The following is a 5129-nucleotide window of genomic DNA, read 5'->3' as shown; positions in this document are numbered from 1 at the left end:
GGTGACCGGTGTAGCTCTAGCCTCTCGGTTCTCTGCGAAGCTCGTGGGGCAATCAATAGGGTGTTTCGGGGATTCGGAAAACCGACGGGAAAGCCGACGTTGGCACAAACATGGCTGCACCGCCCGTGTTCACCTTCTCGCCCTGTGGCTGGCTGGCTGGCTTCCTTCAAGCTCTGCGTACCCCTACGCACCCCTACGTACCTCCTACGTACCCCTACGTTTCTCGCGCCGAAACCGACCTGGCGGCACGAGATAAATCCCACCGTGAGAAAAAAACCATTGTTTTTAATTCTAGGTAGAGATGACGGGGTCAAGCGTTTTCGACTACGTCCATCAGCAAGATCACGCCGAGGTCGCCGAGCAACTCGGTCTGGGACTCGCGTCGTCGACAAGCACCTCGGCCCCGCACTCGTCGAATTCCGGTCTAGCCTCACCGAGTAGCGGCGCGTCGGAAGAGCACGGTTCGTCCTCTACCGCGAATCCCGACGGTAAATTTCCCTGTTACGTCATGTCAAAGCGCGTTGCTCGCTAGCCCTTGAACTGCGAAAGTTGAAAACGATTTTTGGAATTTTATTCTTTTGGCTCAAAGGATTATTTTAACATATTGATTTTTACAATAGTAGTGCCATGGCGCCTGACTTCCATCATTAAAAAAGACAAAAGGGTTAAAGAATGCAATGCAAATATCCGAGTGTATTTCCGAGTGAATTCAATTCCTTCTTGTATCTATCCTCAGTGTCCTCGGTAATGTCGCTGTCGGCGACCGGACTGTACAAAGGGTACGACCGGGCATTTTGCGTTAGAATGAAATCCACTCTGACGAAGAGGGGGTGTCATTTCAAGTCGTCTGGTTATCGGGTAAGTGAAATCGCTCTTGACAAAACTAATAAAACCTCTCAATTTGCTTATTTTTACATTTTAATTAGCGCTATTTAATGTACGACAGTTCTAATATTGTGCAAGAAAATTGTACAGTTTTGATAATATATTTTTTTACACGCGCGTATACAGGTCGTGCTGTTGCTGTGCCGTTTGAGGCCGCAGTTTATATTCAGCCATGCGAGGAAGTCTGCGCCGCCTTTGATGGGCATGGTTGGACTAGCCATCGCGCTTCCACCGCCCAGTGTACATGAAATTCGTCTCGAAACCGACATGTTCGTCACACGGATCAGTTTCGACTTTCGGATAGCACATTGCGAGCCAAAGTGAGTACCATTAAAAGTGATTTTTTAATCATTTTCGATTCATTTTTCGAGTCATTTTGACGTTATTTGACGTAACTTGTTGCTCTGCTTGAAAAGTCTGTAGTGCCATTGAAGGAAAATCGCACATTGTAGAAAAATTATAACAATGTAAAATTATAACAATTATAGTAAACAATTTTGAGATCTACTATCGAAAGTGTACATTTATACGTACATAAAGTGAAGCTACAATTTACAAATAAAATTATTCTTTTTTACAGTAATTGAACACTTTGCAAAATTAAATTTATTATTAAGAATTATATGAAACAGATGAATGTATATAAGCAACTTTATAATAGATGCATTGTAATTCATGTGCTTCTCAGGGTGTCCGAATTGCTGGACTACACCGCCGACGAATTGACGGGGAAGAATCTCTATACACTGTGCCACGGCGAGGACGCGAATCGTCTTCGGAAGTCTCACATAGATCGTGAGTATGACTGGTCATAATTCGCCACGTTCGATCGTAGTCAAGTCGAGTGAGTACCGTTTGCACGATTACGCACAAAGTCACACGCGAGAGGGTCCTCGCTCGCTTTCCCTAATAATGTTTTCTGTGTAATGTTCGAAGGAATGTACGCGTGTGAATTCCGAGTAATTTGTCTTAATTAAACAATATATAGTTGCGTCGTGCGAATTTTTGCGAGTCTCGATTACGTCACCGCGACCGCAATCCTATACCGCGATCGTGGGAGGTGATTTTTCGCCGATAATCTACGACGATGTGCTTCTCTGCAGTAATATTTTGTTTGTCGATTAAATTATTTTTAAATGGAAAGTTATACCCTCAAACGAGAACGGGACTTACGAAATAATAAATAGGGAACACTAAAAAACGGACAAGAGAAAGAAATAATAGTTGCGGAGAAAAATGAGTTGCAAAATTTGCAAGAAATAACAAGTCGGGAAAGGAATATCGGCAAAGAGGATCGAGAGATAATTTGAACTTTCTCTTTCTATAAATTTCCATCAAGCAAAAATTAATTGCGAAAAATTTCTTTGATTAACGAACGTGACAGTGTCGGGCCGTTAAATAAAATCCACAAATAAGGATTAAATTAACGTTTTAATGCCTTTTTTATCAGTATAAAGCAGTGCAAAATAAATTTTACACGTTTTAATGTCTTCTTTTTTTCGCTGTAGTCTGTACTCGAGAAACAATTAACGAAAATAGAGCCGTCACGTTATTCATATACATACGTCTCCAACAAACAAAGCCGATAGATTTGCCACGCAGAATTTCTTGCTCCTACTGTTCTAGGAAAATACTTTGGTGAAAGAGAGCGCGATGGGTGTCAAAGCTGTCCGGGAAGAGAGAAAAGCACGAAAGTATTAATACGTTGGTCTTTTCGACTGCGCGCGACCGCTTGCAGATTTAGTAAGTACGTATCTGTTTGTATTTGAACGTTTCACATAAAATTGCTAGCCACGTAGGCGTTGGGGATAACGTTTCTCATTGACAATCATTCAATCGCGCAGATAATTATCGCAATTATAGCTCTGAATATATTTATCGTGCGACTCTCCTCTGTAAAACAAATGAATCGCTCTTTCGTTAATTGAGTGTTTTCGAGATACGATAATGCACAGATTTCTAAGATCATTATATCTACGTACACACACACACACATACACACACATATATATATATGTAAAGATTTGATTTTTTACAAAAAAAATATACGACATCGTCGCGATGGTTTAAGCGTGTCTTCATCGATTCGATCCCTCGGGCTGCAACAAACTATTCTCCGTCACAAACGAGCACATTGTCATTGTCAAAGATAATTATACAAAAAATTGTCGATATGGTCCTTATGTCATAATTAGCTAACGAAAGATTTAGAAAACTATTTAACGAACAACTTATCTTTTGGCGGGGCAGTTTACGGATGTCACTTCTAAGAGCATTATACAGAGATGAAATCGAATATTTACCTGAAAGCAAACAAACGGTTGATCAACGGTCGCATTCCTGATATATATATGGAATGCCTTTCTTTCCCTTCATCGTCGTACAAACGGTAGCTTCGACGTTAATTACATAGTACTTCCAAGAAGCTGTGAAGTACTTAAAAAGAATACGAGAATTTAATTAGTTAATTTGTTGCTTTCGCGGATAAATTGAAAAAAATTCTTAACTGTGATTGTGATTTTAGTGATCAATAAAGGACAAGTGCTGACGCATTACTATCGGCTGATGAACAAGAGTGGCGGGTACACGTGGCTACAGACGTGCGCTACCGTTGTGTGCAATTCCAAAAATGCCGACGAGCAAAATATCATTTGCGTCAATTATGTCATAAGGTGAGCCATCAAACGAATGAGTAACGCGAATGGATTAACTTTTCAAACCTTATTATGTTTAATTGTCTTTTTTATAGCGGCCGAGAATACGAAAATTTAATTATGGACTGCTGTCAGTTAGAGGACGGTGTCACCGGTGTCAAGAGGGAAGATACGGCCGGGAATGATCCGGAGAATGGATCGCCGGACGCTGACAGAGGAGGTACAAAACATTCTTTGATTTAGTAAAAAGTACATTTCCCCATTTATTGTCGATTCTGGAAAGAATTCTCATCTTCCTCCATCTTGAGGCAATATTCGTTGCGACTTTTGATTTTAGAGGGTCGTAGTCGAGGCGGCCCTACAAATCAACATCAGGAGCAATCGCATCGGTCACCACCTGAGGAACGGGAGGAGAGCCATCCATCGGAAAGTGAGAAGCGAGGTAGCCGACATCACGAAAATATAGCTCAGTTGCAGCAGGATTCGCAGACGGCGGTCGGGAATCTCGGCACGCTCGTAGTAAGATTACGAGGGCACAAGCGAAAAATTCATGACGACGACAGCAGCTCCAACGAAGAGGAGGATGAAGAGGAGCCTGCGGTGAAAGAATCGAATGGTGAAAGAACCCGCGCGCTCAGCCCTAGCGCGACATCCACACATTCGATGTCGGCCACCGAACAGGCTCTCTGTTCAACCAGTCCAAAATCACGTCGCGCCGAGGGCAACAGAATGGACAGTGCCGAGAGCACGGGTACCTCAGTGAAGGATCTGGAGCAGGCAATGTCGAAACATCTCCCGGGGAGCTCGCTAAATAAATCCAACTCACCGGCAGCGCTTCATCAGCCGACAGATTTCAGCACGGACGCGTTACTGAAGCAGCAGCAGCAGCGGAGCACGATACAGTGGATCGGCGCGCATCATCATCTGGGACATCTGAGTCCGCAACAGTCCGCCACCGCTCCTTTACCCGCCTCGGCGCTTCTTAGGCAACTTTACGCTGCCAACCGGGAGAGTGTGATACGTGCCAACGTACACGGGATCACGTCAAGCGGCGGTACGCGCGCTCCTACATCGGCCGGTATCTATTACCCGGGCGAAACCGCCCCTAATGGACCTCTGCCCACGCCGCCAGGCTCAGAAGGCTCCAGCACGTATGGCGAGCACCAATTTGTACTCACCGCTCACAATCAAAAAGGATCGAACGGCACCAGCTGCGCTGATGCTTTCACCAGTCTAGTTTCATCGTACACGTCTGCTACCGCGGCTGGCTACTCGGTGGACTATCATTCGGCGATGACACCGCCGTCGTCGGTCTCGCCACGAGACAAGCAACAGCAGCAGCAGCAGCAGCAGCAACAACAGCAACAACAACAGCAACAGCAGCAACAGCAGCAGTTGCATCCCGTGATAAGTAGTTACGAAGGCTCGTCGGCGTACGCGGATCCCGTTCTCCGGCACCAGTATGAACCGGCCCAGCCGTTACCCTTAAAACCTCAGGTGTACTCGGCTACTGTCCATCCGAGTGCCTTAGACGCCGCAGCGGCGTACGCCTCGGCAGGTCTGACGGAACAACCGCAGTTCTATCATCAT

General features: G+C 44.9%; 1 protein-coding gene across 1 annotated transcript in view; it reads left to right on the top strand.

Annotated features, from left to right (window-relative positions):
• LOC108761291 (protein trachealess) overlaps window positions 1-5129 on the top strand; it is a 22596-nt gene that overhangs the window by 16857 nt on the left and 610 nt on the right. Inside the window, 7 exon segments of the mRNA XM_018507723.1 lie at window positions 296-488; window positions 737-858; window positions 1012-1205; window positions 1574-1680; window positions 3410-3557; window positions 3635-3759; window positions 3877-5129. The exon segment at window positions 3877-5129 is cut by the window's right edge and continues 21 nt beyond it. Coding sequence (XP_018363225.1) covers window positions 296-488; window positions 737-858; window positions 1012-1205; window positions 1574-1680; window positions 3410-3557; window positions 3635-3759; window positions 3877-5129 — 2142 coding nt within the window.

Source organism: Trachymyrmex cornetzi, unplaced genomic scaffold, assembly GCF_001594075.2.
Source record: "Trachymyrmex cornetzi isolate Tcor2-1 unplaced genomic scaffold, Tcor1.1 scaffold247, whole genome shotgun sequence".
Classification (NCBI taxonomy): domain Eukaryota; kingdom Metazoa; phylum Arthropoda; class Insecta; order Hymenoptera; family Formicidae; genus Trachymyrmex; species Trachymyrmex cornetzi.
Note: the sequence above shows the minus strand (reverse complement) of the source record. Positions and strands in the feature narration are given on the sequence as shown.